The 16,952-nt window shown below is 43.3% G+C and overlaps 1 protein-coding gene across 4 annotated transcripts in view; it reads right to left on the reverse strand.

The window, feature by feature from the left end:
• Window positions 1-16,952, reverse strand: part of RNGTT (RNA guanylyltransferase and 5'-phosphatase) — a 436,222-nt gene that overhangs the window by 279,982 nt on the left and 139,288 nt on the right. For all 4 annotated transcript variants that reach the window (XM_073336687.1, XM_073336684.1, XM_073336683.1 and 1 more), the window contains exon 10: window positions 10,468-10,539. In XM_073336687.1, the coding sequence (XP_073192788.1) occupies window positions 10,468-10,539 (72 nt within the window). The remainder of the gene's footprint in view (window positions 1-10,467; window positions 10,540-16,952) is intronic.

Here is a 16,952-nt window from a genome sequence, read left to right on the forward strand (position 1 = left end):
CAAGTCACCAGCTGGCACTTTGTTCTTCTTATGTATATCAATTGCACATGGAAAAATGGCTCATACTTCCATTCCCGATTGACTGATTGCTGGCACACAGTTGCTACTATTAAGTAAATCACCTCAAAACAACATTCCATTTCAATCTGTAACTTTTCAAAATGGCAGTTAGTTAAATTGTCAATTTGAGAGAAGTAATGCTTAATTTGTGCCAGCAGCTGCCAGTGCTGAGCCCCAGCACCTCTAGGATTGGCAGTTCATAGCCCCAGCACTTCTGGGCTTGCCATGTCAGTTATGAAAGCAAAAAAAATTGCTTTAGTACCAGCACCAAATTGCTTGAGCCCTGGCAGCCCTTTCATTACAAATTAAGCACTAGAGTGAAGCTAAGAACTGATACAAAGTTTGTTTTGTTTTGCTTTTCCCAGGTTTGCACTTGAACAACAGATGGCTTTAAGAATAAATACAATATAACAGTTACAGTCTCTACAGGAGATCTGCAGAAACTTCCTGATTGTTCATAAAGAGAGCAATAATTCTGGTATTCAGTGACTCTGGAGACAAGGGAACCACAGATTTCAAGAGACACTGTGTGTGCTGCATTCAGCCTGCAGATGTCACTCACCAGTATTATATGTTCCCTTATTATATGTTCAAAAACTCATTACCACAGAGTTAAGGTTGTGCTGGACATGTAAGAAAAAGTTTATCAAAACATGTTTTGCATTTCAAATAAAGGAAGCATTATCTGTAGTTAGTGAACTGAAGTGATTGTACTGAAGTGATTGTTTCTGATCATCACGTTGTTCAAGTTTTTAGAACTAGTAGATTTCATCCTCTTACACCTAGTTCTTATTCATAGATTAGAAAAGGAATACAAGCTTTCCTGCTTTTTTAACTCCCAACTGGTTTCTTTGTTTAACAAACCAGTTAAATAAACTGAAATAAAGAAGAATGAAATGAAGAAGAATGTAATACTGTCAAAAGCCAGTTTTGCACTTCAACAAATACAGGTTCTGGATGCCTAGCCAGTGACCTCCACTAATGCATCGGTATGACTTTCTTTAAAACTTGGCAACAAACAGATACTGCTTGAATTTTATTTAATTTATTTTAATATATTACAGTAAGTTAACATCCACTGTCATAAATTTAAATTTAATTTTCAATGGGTTTAAATTTTGAAAAAAATCAACTTGTATTTTATTTAAATTTAAAAAACAATTCAAATAAAAATCCTTTTTTATTAAAAGAAAATGTAATCAATTTTTATCCATCATGTTTCAGAGCTTTGAGTGTAGCTGAACTCAACATTCTGAAAGGGCACAAGACATCAAAGGGCACTCTTAACTCTGTTAAAGTTTTGGGCATTTAGTTTCCTTGGTTTTATAAAAATACTTTTCCACATCCCTATGTGCTACAGCCCAGCTCTCCCCATGGTGCCTGCTCCATTCCCAAATACAATCTCAGTGCCATGCACCAAACGTACCCATTCGCAGCTCCTTGTTGTATATTTGTGCCATGCACTAAGCATGCCTGTTCTCAGTTCCCCACACCACCCTAGCATTGTGTGTCAGTGCCATAAAATGAACATGCTCATTGCCAATTCCCCACCCCAATCTCAGCATTATGGGAGCATGTTTTGGAGGAGGAAAAGAAATGGGGGGAAGTTTAAGGGGGAGACCCAAGATCCTGCCCACATCCCCCACTGCAGTTCTGCTCTCTTCCTTCCTTCCCCACATTCTCATGCACTGCTCTGACCTCCCATTTTTTCCCTAGAAGCAGCAACAACAACAAGGGGAATGGTGAGTCTGGAGCCCCTGCTCTTGCTGCTGGAGACAGCATGAGGAAGGTGGAGAGTTCTGGGTTCCTTCCTTTCATCCGTGAACAGTGGAGGAAGGGGAGCCCTGGATACCCCTCCCTTGCCCTGGTGTAGCTGTGGCTGAGCCACTGGGAGGAACTGGGGGAAGGTGGGGCACAGGTGGTTCCATTCTCCAAGAATGTCGTCAATGGGGAAGGAGCCCAACTTTTCACCCCTCATTGTTCTGCTCTGTTAGCACTTCCGAGCTCCCAGAGAGCAAAAGGTCCCTTTAAGGACAAACCCTTATTCATCCAGGGATTGTAGAAAAATTACTACTTTGGAATCCCTATTCTTCATCAAATCTTTAATCACCAAACTGGGTTTTCAAAAACATGGTGTTTGGATGATCACGTACATTAATAAGGGTTATCATCTAAGTTGTGCCCAAGCATTGACATAAGGAACAAAGGCTGGCAAACAGCCACAGCTGCCACTCTGCACCTTCCCAAGCACCGCCTCACACCACCTCTTCAACTGACTGCTTCAACACACACACACACCCATGCTGCACCAAAAAAAGTTATAAGAATTGAAAAATGTTATGAGCAGTTCAAGTTAGGGGGCTGTGCATCAGGAACCCCTTGACCAAGTGATGCAGCAACTCGCTTTCCCCTGATCACACTCAGCTCCATTGTTCAGAAACTGAACAAAGAATGTGAGTCATGATTACATCAAGCTATCTTCCCTCTCTTCAATTAATGACAACTGCCTTGACAATATTTCAGAAGTAAAATCAAAGTCTGCATGTGAATTTTAGAGCACCTTAAAATATCACTCTTAAACCAGGCTCTCTGGACAAAACTTCAGCCAGGATCTCAGAACAAAACACAATTCAGACAGAGAACAAGGAAGATGCGCAAGACACATTCAACTGCTACCAGTTAGGGCACAAACTCACAGTGCATGGGTGTTGCTCAGATTCTATTATCCCAGCATTTCACCTTAGAGCATGGCTACACTTGCAGATGTAGAGCACTTTGAGTTAAACCAGCCTTCGTAGAGCGCAGTACGGAAAGTGCTGCAGTCTGTCAACACTGACAGCTTCAAGCACACTGGCATGGCCACATTTGCGGCACTTGCAGCTGCATTGGGTGCGGTGCATTATGGGCAGCTATCCCAGCATGCAAGTGACTGCAATGTGCTTTTCAAATGGGGGTGTGGGGTGAAGTGTGATAGGGAGTGTGTTGTGTGTATGTGGGGGAAGAGAGAGTGGGTTTTGGGGGTCTAAGGGCATGTCAGCATGCTGTCTTGTAAGTTCAGACAGCAGCAGACTCTCCCCCCCTCCACCTCTCTCTCTCACATACAGCATTCCACACTAATGGCTGCTTTGTCTCGGAGCAGATAAGCGTGCTGGCTGTCAGAAATGGAGCTTTCAAAGGGCATATCCGCATTCCTACAGTGATTCAAAAACAATGACAGGAGTGGCCATTTGACTTAAGGGGGTTATGGGATGTTTCCAGAGGCTGATCAGAGCGCAGTAATGCAACACCTCGTCCACACTGGCGCTGCGGCGCTCCAGCAGGGGTGCAGCAAATATTATTCCACTCGCCGAGGTGGGAGTACCAGCAGCGCTGTAGCTGCAGAGTCAGAGCGCTCTACAGGCCTTACCAGTGTGGATGGGTAGTGAGCTAGTGCACCCAGGGCTCCTTTATTGAGCTGTAACTCGCAAATGTAGCCAAGCCCTAAAACCACCCAACTTTGTGGTAACAGACCACATGGAAAATCTCGAGCAGTTACCAGAGTCCGAGTCTTGCTGCACATGCACATTACACACATGAACGCATCAGTTTAGCTTGTGCCGACCTGGATTTATAAACTTTACCTTTAGTAACTTTTGCATTCTTGATTTCCCAACGGGACAGTGAGTGCTGTGCACTAACTGAAATAAATCCCAAGCAGCTGAGGTCAATTTGAGGAGTAGAAGCACAGTTTGAGCCCCTCATGTGCACAAACAAAAAAGTAACAAGCAGGTGATTTTGAGTAGCTGTATCTTGCTCTAACCCAAATTTGGAACACCAACCCCACACCGCACCTACAAGAGGCAACAATTTTCAAACAATCCAAGCAAGCACTTGGATTTTAGAGCACTTATAATATTGACCTTTTAAGGAGAAAGCAATACACAACCTTAACTATAGCAGATCTGGCACTCCACTATAATATGTAACTAAGATCCTCCCACCCAACCTGTATTCCATAAAGAGAGGATTTACCATGTTTCTTTTGATTTTATAGTTACTCCACACCACACAGCTCAGTGATAAAATTATACTGATCACTCTTGCCAAGCCAAACATTCTAGTTTGCCCATTTTTGTAATTAAAACTTCTAGAATTAGCAAAAAGGCAGCTGTGCTTTTTAATCTCTACAGTATGGTCACTGCTAATAACCTCTTTCAGCTGAAGTCCTGCTTGTGCTCAAACTGATAACACATTGTCTTATTTGTCCTTGACCCTGAAACTGCAATACTTCATAATAAATTCCTCTCTGATTCTCAATGCATCCAAAGGAAATGACAGCATTTACAGTGCAACTCAAGTGCAGTTCAGTATCTGCTGCCTTTCCCCACAACTAAACCCCTGACAAAAACCCACTCATTTTCATGGTCAGTAATTTGGTTCCTTCATGTTTAATCGGAGCCCATCACCTCAACACCTCTATCTAATACATCAGAGATTGAAGCTTTCTAGAAGCGTACTTTGTTAAAACTGTGTGAATATACCACAACAGAGGCAGAAGAGAGAAACAAACAAACAAAAAAGGAAGGCAAGACCAGACAGGGGAAAGCGACCATAAAGGAAGGAATGGGAAAGGAAGAAACCATAGTAGTGAGTGACAGACAAGAGCACAGAATAAGAGCAGGCAAACACTACACAGAGTGAAGGAGAATAAACATGGAATGTAGGGAAAACAATAGAAAATGTGTGAGAGATAGACAAAGTGAAGGACAGAACATAGACAGGGCAGAGAACATAAGAGATAGCATTACAAGAAAAAGTTTTTTAGAGAAGAGAGCACAATGGTCATAATATTACAAACACAATTTTTGCTCTTTTTCAAATCTTAGAATATTTTAGAACTTTCAGAAAACTACCACTTATCCCAGAGAATGCTAAGAATTACATTCTGCAAGTTACATTGACTAAAACATTGATTTTAAACTATTAAAGTTTGATTCCTAATTAACATTCTCCCTAACACAAACCCTAGTTATACTGTACAGGGCCTGATTCTGCCACTCTCATTCACAATGAGTAGGGCCTAGCTCCATGATAGTAGAGTTCCTTAGTCAGAAAATAATTCTAAGTGTGGAAGAATCAACCCCATAGTTTGTAAAAGCTAAAACACTTCAAAATGCCCAACATGTTACCAATTGAAGTGTCTAAAATATTTAATATTTTCTCCCACAGATGAACTTTGACAGAGTTGCAAAAGACATTTCAGAACCAAAAGTACTAGTATCAATAATGAATAGGAAGCATCATGGCCATTTCAGGAAAAAATGGCTACTCACCTTTTTACCTGTTGTTCTTCAAGATGTGTTGTTCGTATCCATTCCTATCAGGTGTGTGCGTGCACGCGCATGGCAGCCGGAAGATTTACCCCCTAGCAGTCGGGTCGGTCCAGGTGCCCCCTAGAGTGGCGCCATCATGGCCCGCAATATAAGGCCTTACCATCCCACCACCCCCTCAGTTCCTTCTTGCCGGCTACTCCAAAAGAGGAGTAGGTGAGTGGGTATTGGAATGGACATGAACAACACATCTCAAAGAACAACAGTTATGAGAAGGTGAGTAACCGTTTTTTCTTCTTCGAGTGCTTGTTCATGTCAATTCCGATCAGGTGACTCCCAAGCCTGAGTTCAGGAGGTTGGGTTGGAGCTGTCCACTGGATGGAGCACTGCTCTACCGAAGGCCTCATCGTCTCTGGCCTGCTGGGTAACTGCATAATGTGCGGTGAAAGTATGTATGGCGAACCACTCTGCATATTTCCTGGGTCGGAACTTGCACCAGGAATGCTGCTGAATAAGCCTGAGCCCTTGTGGAGTCCACTGTGAGCAGACGGGCAGGCACCTCTGCCAGGTTATAGCATTCACGGATGCAGGACGTGATCCATGACAAACTTCATTGGAAGGAAACTGGAAGACCCTTCATCCTGTCTGCCACGGCCACAAACAGTTGAGCGGACTTCCTAAAAAGGTTTTGTTCTTTCAGTGTAAAAGGCTAGCGCTCTGTGGACATCCAATGAGTGAAGCCTCTGCTCCCCTGCCGCTCGAGTGCAGCTTAGGATAGAACACGGGGAGGAAGACGTCCTGGTTGATGTGAAACTGGAAGACAATCTTCGGAAAGAAAGCTGGACGTGACCTGAGTTGAACCTTGTCCTTATAGAATACAGTATGAGGAGGTTCTGATGTTAGGGCTTTGAGCTCAGACACCCTCCTGGCTGAGATTACTGCTACCAGAAACGCCACCTTGTATGATAGGCAGAGCAGGGAACAAGTCGACAGCGGTTCGAAGGGCAAACCCACCAATTTGGAAAGGACCAGATTGAGGTCCCAGGTTGGGGCTGGTTGTTGGACATGCGAATACAGCCTGTTGAGACCTTTCAGGAAACGGCTGAACATAGGGTTGGCAAACACCGACTGGCGCTCTGTGCCTGGATGGAAAGCAGAGATAGTGGCCAAATGCACCCTTATTGAAGACATGGACAGTCCCTGCTGCTTGAGATGGAGAAGATAGTCCAGTATGAGTGGCATAGAGGTGAGCATCGGGGACAAATGAAGCTGCGCTGACCAGATTGAGAATCTTTTCCACTTGGCAAGGTAGATAGTCCTGGTGGAGGATTTCCTACCACAAAAGAGGACTTGTCTAACTGGCTCCAAGCAGGAGAGCTCCACGGGGTTCAGCTATGGAGATTCCAGCTGTGCGGGGCAACGACTCGAGGTTCAGGTGCTGGTGATGGCTGTGATCCTGAGTTATTAAGTCCGGGAGGAGCGGCAAGGTGACTGGGGCTTCTACGGACTTTCCAGGAGAGATGTGTACCAATGTTGGTGAGGCCTGGCTGGAGCTATCAATATCACTGAAGCCCCTTCCCTCCGTATCTTGAGGAGCACCTTGTCAACGAGAAGGACGGGCAGGAATGTATAGAGAAGACTGCCTTTCCATGTGAGGAGGAAGGCACCCGCGATGGAGCCCAGCCTGTGATTCAGGAAGGAGCAAAACTGCTGGCACTTCCTGTTGCGTCATGTGGCGAACAGGTCCATCTGGAGACAGCTCCATCGTTGGAAGATGGAGTTTTCAACATCCAAGTGTAGGGACCACTCGTGGCCATGAAAAGACCTGCTGAGACCGTCCGCCAACTCGCTCTGTATTCCCGGGAGGTACGATGTTTGCAGGCGTATCAAGTGAGCTACACAAAAGTCCCTTAGGCACAGGGAAGAGGAGCGTGCTCCCCTGTTTGTTGATATAGAATATCGCCATGGTGTTGTCTCTATATACAGGTTTCAGAGTAGCAGCCGTGTTAGTCTGTATCCACAAAAAGAAAAGGAGTACTTGTGGCACCTTAGAGACTAACAAATTTATTTGAGCATAAGCTTTCATGAGCTACAGTTCACTTCACTGGATGCATACAGTGGAAAATACAGTGGGGAGATGTTATATACCCAGATTGCCAAATGCGCTTGTCACGACAAGAGTAAGGGGAAGTTCCAGCTAACCGTCACTGTTAGTAAGAAGGAACTGAGGGGGTGGCGAGTCGGTAGGGCCCTATATTGAGCGCCATGATGAGGCCACTCCAGGGGGCGCCCAGACCAACCTGATGGATACTGCTAGGGAAAGTATCTTCTGGCTGCCATGCACGCATGTGCGCACGCACCTGATTGGAATTGACATGAACAAGCACTCCAAGAAGAATAGCTAATATAGGCATAAAACTTCTCAGTACCCCTTTAAACTGAAAGGAAAAAACAGGGTTGTTGGGAGGTTTTTTGTTTGTTTTTTACAGTGTTCATGCACATCAACTCAATCAAGGCTTTCCTTTGTTTCAGTAGGACTGACCACTTATACAATAAGTAATGTAACGATCCCCACACTGCCACTCATTCATTCTCTCAATACAGATGGGAAAACATCTCTATACAAGACAAATCTTAATCTTCTTTCAATATTCCCACTTTATGCCATCCAGATATGTACAGATCATCCCAACCACTACTACCTCAATTGTATGTGTATGGTAGGTGGTGGGGTGCATGCGGATGGAGGGAGGAGTTTTGGGGAGAGACCTAAATAGCACCAGATAAATTAACATTCCATTTAGGTGACTTAGAATCAGAACAACTGTTAATATTATACACAGGACTATTACAATAAAAGTGTATTCTCCCAAATTCCCTGAAATATAAGTGACCACCACATTACTGTATTTTTTGTGGAATATTTAACTACAGTTTAGTGTTATGCTCTGTTTTCATACAATTATTTAAATTACTTCACAAAAAATTATTAAATACATTAATATGTTTTGCTGGGGCCTTTTTCTTAGCACTAATTTTCTTTCACAAGTGTAACACAAACCAGTCAATGCAAAACCCACTCAATTATAAGTGCCAACATGGGAAACATTTTGCCAAGGACAACTCTTCAGATTAATTGGAGGTCTCAGGGCCAACAGATCCCAGCCATTTGATAGTTCTATGTACATTATGGTGATTTTAAGGTTATTTTTCTTAGATCATGAGAGAACAAGAAAAAAAATTTACTAAGACAACACACAAGACCCTTTAGTGTCTTTCAAACCTCTAGTTTATTTGGAAAATCTCTTTGAAAGCTGCTCTCTCTTCACCCACATTGTTTCTTCTTAGCTATGACTCTGCAGTTGCTCCCATAGCTCTCCACAATGGCTTACCCATTTTCCCCTCCTTCTTCCTCTCCCCACTACTCAAAAGCTCCTTTTTCTGGTCCCTGGGACTGATTTCTGCCTCTGTCTGGCCTCGGCACATATGATCTTATGAGAAGCAGCTGCACGTTACAGAACTGAGAAGCAGCTGCCTACATCTAAAAGAAGAATATGAAGGAAGGGTCACTGAGCAGCCAAGAAGGTGCAGTGTGTTTCAAAAACAGCTATACTACTGCTGCTTAACCCCCTTCCTACTCTCTGTTCCCCGATCTGGACAAGGATCCACTACCACGGCACCAACCCAGCTCACCTACTGGCAGCCCAGATGAGAGAGATCATGCCAGCAGTAGCCCAGACCAACAATACTGTAGAGACAAATGTAGTGCCCTAGCATGGCAGACTCTCAGGCTACACCTACACAGAGATTAAAAAAAAAAAACGCAGCTGGACCCGGTAAGCGCGTTTGTGCTCTGGAGCTGAAAAGAATCATGGTGTAGATGTTTTCTGAGACCTTACAAGAGTGGAGGGTCCCAGAGCTTGGGTTCCAGCCCGAGCCCAAACGTCTACACAGAAATTTTTAGCCCCACAGCCCGAGCCCCACAAGACTAAATCGGTTAACCCAGGCCAGCAACTGGTCTTTTAGCCCTTTGTAGACGTACCCTTATAGGTGAAAACAGTACTAGGACATTAGTTGGGACTGTTTGGTCCCAGCCAAACCAGGATTATTGGTAGAGCTTTCAATTCAGCTATGCGATTTCTTCATCATTGCTAACATAAGCCTGAAAGGATGTTCTCTCTTTAACCTATACGTAACCATCCCAATCAAATTAAGAGAGAATCAGAAAGTAACATGTACACTAAATATTTTTGCCATCTCTTAAGCTTGCAAAAAAAATTCTTCAGTATTTAAATGGTCACAACTAAGCTGTAAATATATTGTTTATCTATCGACAGATCTGCAGAGGAATAATACTAAATTATTACCACCATGGCCAAACCAAGTTCATATCTGCTGTAGAAAGAAGCAGTTTCTGAACAGTATTTTGCAGAGGTTTTCAGACAACCCACAGCCTTCTCTCATATAGTCTTTAAAACAGATCAAGTCTCTATTGACCAAGCAAGTAGCATTACTGAGGCTGCTTTCAATTGTGCTTTGCCTGATTCAGGATACTTTCAATCTCACTTCTCCTGTACTGCTGTCAGCTGGATTGCACATTGCCCAACCACTTTGGGTATGGAAGTGTAGGATTCATACAAGGTTCATGCGCTTGGCAACATTCAGGGCACACCCGGAGTGTTGTATAGGAGCTGTGCACACACAGCTCTTCTCAAGGACATGAACCTTGGAATCTCGCCCAGATGACATGAACCGTGGGAAGCCTCCGAGGACTGGGCTCAAGGCCCGAGAGCAAGGAATGCGGTAGATAGAAATTGGTAAATAAGAATGTTAAACAAAGCCAGTGTACTCCTTTTATCTGTTGGAGAATGTAATGCGCGGGGAGAGAGAGAGAGAATAAAGGAGAGGGTGGAAAGCTGACGGGCAGAAGCCCGTTAGCAGACCAGCTTGCTTGCTTGCTTAAAGCTCTGTCCTGTCTTGTATTGAACCGCCACATGGAAGTGTGCTTTCTGGCTCTTAACAATGCAAACATAATTTCTGTCTTTATTTTAGTCAATAACTACTCATTAAAAAGTAGTAATTTAAAAAAGGTACTTACATTGAATTTAATAATGTCATATATCAAGTACCGAGGAACGACTTGTCCGTTTACTTTGTCAATGATCATTTCCTTAAAAGAAAAAGAAAGATAACATTCCCTTAATATTTGCAATTCGAGAATAATATAAAAGTCTCACAATATACTTACATCCAGTACATCTATAGAACTGTACCAATGCTGACCAGTACTGTTACAAGGCTCCGTCCAAAGTTCTATTATCAAGCATATTTTTACAGGAGTTTACAAGTGTAATAAAAATATTCTTCATGTTTGAAGTGTGACATATAAAGTTCTCAACAAAACCAAGGCAAATCAGTGTTAAGACACTCTGTTTTGAGCTGGAACTGTTGTGCTTCAGTGTTTCACCAGTCTCAAAATGTGTTACTTAGCTTGAAGTATGTGATCCTACTGAAAGTCATTTTGGAAAATTATGGAATTGTAATCCTAAATCGCTTAGGCACATCTGAAAAATCTCTCATACATGTATAAGCACAGTGGCCATTAAAGACTGAACTTTTTTATTTTGGGGGGCTTGGTTTGCTCAGATCAGATGATTTAACACTAACATTTTTCTGATTATACAGACAGCAGTGGACTCAAAAATGTTATTTATGTATTAATTACTATCCCTCACTAACCAATAAGGCTCCTTTAAATTAAGTATTTCACATAGTGTTTAAGTCCCATGAATCAAGGCAGAGCTTTATGTTTCCGTTTGTGCCTCTGAAGCACATTTCATATGACTACCAGTCCAAATTAACATTTGCAGCTAATTAGACCAGAGTCAAAAATACATACATCCCTCCACACTAAATTAAGCAACCTTCTATATTTCTTTTCTCACCTCCCCATCTTAGAATTGTTTTGGTGTCTGTCTCTTACTGTTGTCCTCTTCTTGAGGACACATGGCTAAGGCTCCGAGTTTGTCATGGAGGTCACGGATTCTGTGACTTTCTGTGATTTCTGCACAGCTGGTGCCCCGGCCCGGGGACCGCCTGAGCAGCTCAGGCAGCCCCTGAATCAGTCGCACCGGCCACTGCTGGGGTTAGGGCCACCGTGCCTCTTTCCCCCACCTCCGCAACAGCAGGAGTTTGGGTGTTGGAGGGGGGCAGTGGCGGGAGCATGGGATGGCACCTACCTTGGAGGGGCCCCCTGGAAGTGGCAACATTCCCCTCCCTCAGCTCCTACATGGAGGCATGGCCAGGCAGCTCTGCGCGCTGCATTCACTCAGAGCACTACTCTGTAGCTCCCATTGGCCGGGAACTTATTGACAGCTTACTGAGGACAGAGAAGGCAAACCTGTCAGATAGCCAAGAGCTCTTTGTAACCCAGCTAAACCTGACCCAGATGAGCCTAGAGACAGAAACCACTGAGGGAGGGGAAGGGAGATCAGATAGGTGTAATTAATGCCTTTAAAAAAAACAGCCCAAAAAAACAATTTTCTTCACGGTCCCCAAAACTTCACACACACTGTTCCCTCTCCTCCCCTCTCTCAGAATGGTGATCACACTCTCAGCCAGGGAACAGACCAATTCCTTTTGAAGTATCAAAGTTTACTGTAAGAACACACAGTGCAAAACATGACAGAATACTACACACAAGCCAAACATATTCCCAAATGCACGCTTTTGGCAGGCAGGCTGTAACTATGCTGGCTTTGGTGGGACCCAACGTAGAGTACCAATTCAGGACAAATTGCTTAAAGCAGGGCAGTTACAGCTCAAGGCTGGGGTTCCTTTGCACACCAAGGCAAACCAAACCAGCAAAACAGAGACTACTTCGGTTTTACCCCACTGGCTAACCATAAGTTACACAAGCAATTTCCTTAGACACTCTAGTTTCCTAGTATCACCACCAGTGCCTCTCATTATGTGGAAGAATGGTTATGAACACCAATACCTCAGTAAAAGAAAAAAGATTCTCTCGATCCCAAAGGATCAAGCCCCAGAGCCAGGTCAATATACAAATCAGATCTTACCCACAAATCACACTGTTGCCAGTCCTTTAGAATCTAAAATCTAAAGGTATATTCATAAAAGGAAAAAGATACAGATGAGAGCTAGAATTGGTTAAATGGAATCAACTACATACAGTAATGGCAAAGTTCTTTGTTCAGGCTTGTAGCAGTGATGGAATAAACTGCAGGTTCAAATCAAGTCTCTGGAGTACATCCACAAGGGGAGGGATAGCTCAGTGGTTTGAGGGTTGGTCCCTTCCAACCCTGATATTCTATGATGGGTCATTCAGTCCTTTGTTCAGAGCTTCAGTTTGTAGCAAAGTCCCTCCATAGGCAAGAAGCAGGATTGAAGACAAGATGGAGGAGCTGCAGCAGTCTTTTCTAGTCTCTTGCCATGCTTTCTTTGTTCCAAAGACAAGCTATCCAGCACATGGCATAGAAAAACCTTAGAGTTCTGTCCATAGGCATGTCCCTGCATACCTTGCTGAGTCACAAGGTCTATCTGCCTTCTCTCAATGGGTCAGTTGTATAGCTGATCGTCTTTAATGGACCATCAAGCAGGCTAGGCACTACTGACACCAAATTGTCTGGGGTTTCACCCAGAAGTATACCATAAGTTTGAAATACAGACAGGATAGAGCCAATACTTATAACTTTAAATACAAAAATGATACATACATACAGATAGCATAATCATAACCAGCAAACCATAATCTTGTCTTAAACACCTTATCTATTATACAAGATTTGGTGCCACTACAGGACCTTGGTTGCAACAATGATCTATACGTTCACAGTTCATGTCAATAATATCACAAAGGCAGAAAGGAATTCTAGGAACATAATAATGCAAATATAAATCTGTGCATTGTAAACAGAAAAAGAAACACACTGAAACAGATACCTGAGCATTCAAATAAAAAGAATCTGTGTAAGCAATTCAGTAACTGAGCATTCTTACTACAGGATTTTTATGAATACAACTATAGACTAAATATGTGCTTTGGTTTTCCAGTCTGAGAATCCAAGTACAAAACAAATTAATAATGCATTGTGCTTTGATTCAGGAATAAAGAGAGGTAGAAATGGTATGTTGCTAGCTTGGTAGGCTTGGCTTTTTACTGGCTCCCAGAACTAGGCAGCAGCAACAACCCTTCTCCACTTGCAGTTTCTGATTTATTTTGGCCTGGACATCCCTTTTCTCCTCTGGAGCAATTTCAAGCAAATTTTTCAAGCGAATATTCTTTGATTTTTGCCTGTACATTTCTGGGAAGGGCAGCCTGGTTTCTCCTGGTGGGGAAGACACCTTCCCACGCCTCTGAAACAAGCTCTAGTGACATCATCACTGTGAAGACACTGGCAGCATATGGGCCCAGGCAACATCGAGCTGCCTTTCAGTGATGAATGTGGGAATTTTCTGTAATATTTTTATCAATGCTATGCATAGCAGTGACTCATTTGGCTTGGTATTGCTATCCAGAGGGTGCAGACATGTTAAAATAACGTTCCTGGGGCACTGCAAGAGAAATTAGATGTTTGTATCACTTGTCTGGGGTGACACGAATGGCTCAATAAGCACTGAGTGGAACCAAACCACCAATGGAGGATCTGGAAACACAATGGGAGCCCCAGTGACTGCTCTACTGACTTTTCACAATGGGAGACTTTGGCAAGCAGAACACATGAACTCAGCGTGACTTTGCAGCAGGACGATGATGGACTGAGAGGTACCCAGAGGCTGTGATAAGAAATGGGCTCACAGAGTCACGGAAATTCTCACCTGGGGGACACAGGCAAAAGAACAGAGAGCAGCGAAGCCAAAATGAATTTGACAGCACCTTGGCTGGATGGCACCCTGGTTGTAGCTAGTCTGAACTTGGTGTTAACTTTTGCTTCTCTATGTAAACCTAAGGACTTCCAAGTGCTGTATTTCAGTTGACTAATAAACCCTACTCTGTTCTGAAAAGGCTGACTGGAATCACCGCAAATACTGAGAGAAGTGCATGGATTCCTGAAGGGAGTAAAAGTCTCTGAACAGGAGTCTCCTTCAGTCAGACTTGCTGGGCAGAGCTCACAGTGAGAAACAGGAGTGCTAGAGCCCTGATGCCCAGTCTCTGAGGCCATGTGGCCTACTCTTATGCAAAAGTGTGACCATTTGGGCGTCTGGCACACTACAAGGGCATTCCCAGCAGACTATCTACAGGCCAGAGCATAGCACAGATCCTGTAAATCTGTAACACCTTCTCTGGGCCTTTGGTGCACCACAAGACATCAGTCAGAATGATCACTGCCTGTAATAAATTTAGCAGTATTTACTACACTATCCCTACACTTCCCCAGGACTCCCAACCCCTCATGAATAGAGGGTTTTAAAAGAATGGCAATATACTCACCATGTTGGGAGCTGCTGAACAGTCCTGAAGCAAATGGCAGCCAGTCTGATCACTTCATATTTTTATGAAGATCTTTCTGATAACATTTTAGGCAGTTGTAACACTTATTTCCTGTCTGCTAACCCTTTAAATCTAGCAATCTCTGTCTGGTTGCTTACCAGCAGCCTCGGCTAGGCTATCCTCCATACCTGCTTAAAGACTTCCCTTAATAAGGGCGGGGGAATAAAAGAACAAAGGAGGACAAATTCTCTGATCTGCTCAAGATCTCTGAGGCCAGGGCACACAAAACTAGGGAGTGTAGGGAGCTCTTCCTTGAGGAAACATAGAAGGACTGAGAGATACATAAGGAAGTGCACCGAGACAACATACAGCTCCTCAAACTCAGATGTTCCAAAGCACTACCAAGGAAAATACCCACAGACTTACACCCCAGCAGCCATGGCACTTCATGGACAATTCTTTCTTCCTAGGTTGTATGCACACACCCCAATGCCCCCCAAATAGGGTGACAAGACAGCAAGTGTGAAAAATCAGCACAGGCATGGCGGATAATAGGAGCCTATATAAGAAAAAGACCCAACAATTGGGACTGTTCCTATAAAATCAGGACATCTGGTCACCCTACCCCCTAAGTACCAGCATAGCCTGCCACAGTATGCCTTTCACTGAATCCCAATGGAAAATAAGAAGAACTACTGTGACTACACTTATACTGAGCTGTAATTCATCCCAGGGCAAGCAGCCTCTTGTACTTTTTTAGTTGTTTTACATCTTTTTAGAAGTACTTATGTTGTTTATTACTGCTCAATAAAATTTTATTTTGTGAAAATTGTGATTTGTTGACTTTATCTTTCAAAAGACATGTGAACTCCTCAAATCAGTACTCTCTCACCAGATTCATAAAGTGTTAACAATGCATTTAAAATTAAGAGACATGCTCTCAAAGTTCCTTCCCCACTCTGAACTCTAAGGTACAGATGTGGGGACCTGCATGAAAGACCCCCTAATCTTATTCTTACCAGCTTAGGTTAAAACTTCCCCAAGGCACAGATTTCTTTCTTGCCTTGGGAAACAGCTTAGGTTAAAATCCTGATACGCTGCCACCACCAAGCGATTTAAACAAAGAACAGGGAAAGAGCCCACTTGGAGACGTCTTCCACCAAAATATCCCCCCAAGCCCTACACCCCCTTTCCTGGGGAAGTCTTGATAATCATATCCTCACCAATTGGTACAGGTGAACACAGACCCAAACCCTTGGATCTTAACAATGAAAAAGCAATCAGGTTCTTAAAAGAAGAATTTTATTTAAAGAAAAGGTAAAAGAATCACCTCTGTAAAATCAGGATGGTAATCAGATTCAAAACATAGAGAATCCCTCCAGGCAAAACCTTAAGTTACAAAAAGATACAAAAACAGGAATATACATTCCATCCAGCACAGCTTATTTTACCAGTCTTTAAACAAAAGGAAATCTAACGCATTTCTAGCTAGATTACTTACTAACTTCACAGGAACTGGAAGGCTGCATTCCTGATCTGTTCCCGGCAAAAGCTTCACACAGACAGATCCTTTGTTCCCCCCCTCCAGATTTGAAAGTATCTTGTCCCCTCATTAGTCATTTTGGGTCAGGTGCCAGTGAGGTTACCTTAGCTTCTTAGTGAAAGGATTTTGCCTCTGGCCAGGAGGGATTTTATAGCACTGTATACAGAAAGGCGGTTACCCTTCCCTTTATATTTATGACACATGCCAACTACAATTTATTCAAAAATCAATACATTTGTAATAAGTAAATGCGTAATTAATTCCAAAATAAAACAAAAGCAGCACACTGACTATCGCACACTGGAAAAGCGTACCCCTAAGGCCTCCGTAAGGTGTACGGCATCTCGACAAGCTACGGTAGTTATTCTTGTGTCAGGCTGCTCACAATCAGTTTTTCCACTTCCCCCCTTCACCCTGCTGGTAACACTTCCTCCTTGGCTTTGCATATAGTACATAAAGCACAACATACAGCAGTAACAAAAAGAATATTTGGTTCACTGAGATCTGGCCTAGACATGACATATCTCCAGCATCCCTTTAATCTGCCAACTGCACTCTCCATGGTCATTCTGCACCTGTTTAGCTGATA

The sequence above is a fragment of the Lepidochelys kempii genome, chromosome 3 (genome assembly GCF_965140285.1).
Source record: "Lepidochelys kempii isolate rLepKem1 chromosome 3, rLepKem1.hap1, whole genome shotgun sequence".
Taxonomy (NCBI): Eukaryota; Metazoa; Chordata; order Testudines; family Cheloniidae; genus Lepidochelys; species Lepidochelys kempii.